At 72.1% G+C, this 437-nt stretch overlaps 1 protein-coding gene across 1 annotated transcript; it reads right to left on the bottom strand.

The window, feature by feature from the left end:
* Window positions 1-5: 5 nt before the first annotated feature.
* PYGO2 (pygopus family PHD finger 2) lies at window positions 6-431 on the bottom strand (the record flags this gene model as incomplete). Its single annotated transcript, XM_010727455.1, has 1 exon — window positions 6-431. A coding segment is annotated over one exon (426 nt), but the record flags the coding sequence as incomplete, so codon positions are not given.
* Window positions 432-437: the final 6 nt, after the last annotated feature.

Genomic DNA, 437 nt, shown 5'->3' with positions numbered 1-437 from the left:
GGTGGGGGGTTCAGGTTTTTGCCCCCTCCTCTCCGCCAGCGGGGAAGCCGGGGGTCTGCCCCGGGGAAAGGGCTGGCGTTGGGGGGGAGGGGAGGTATGTTCTGCCCAGGGCGCTGCATGGGGGACTGTCCAAAGAGGTTGCTGGGCTGGCTGAAGCGCTGCGCCATGGCTGGCCCGCCGGGGGGGTTCAGGGCCGGGCCGGGCCCCATGTCCCCCCTGGGAGGCTGCCCCATGGTGGGGGACATCATGGGCCCGAAGCCCCCGACAGGCCCCTGCATGAGCTGCCCCGTGGGAGGGCTGAAGTTCTGTCCGAGGGGGGGCTGGTTGAAGGGCTGCCCGGGGAAGCTCATCCCCCCGGGCTGGACGTAGCCGGGGTTCTGGGGAGGCATGCCGAAAGCTGGACCCATCTGCCCGGGGGCGAAGGGGGGTGGCTGCCG

The sequence above is a fragment of the Meleagris gallopavo genome, unplaced genomic scaffold (assembly GCF_000146605.3).
Source record: "Meleagris gallopavo isolate NT-WF06-2002-E0010 breed Aviagen turkey brand Nicholas breeding stock unplaced genomic scaffold, Turkey_5.1 ChrUn_random_7180001891057, whole genome shotgun sequence".
NCBI lineage: Eukaryota > Metazoa > Chordata > Aves > Galliformes > Phasianidae > Meleagris > Meleagris gallopavo.
This window is presented reverse-complemented; position numbering and strand designations above follow the sequence as displayed.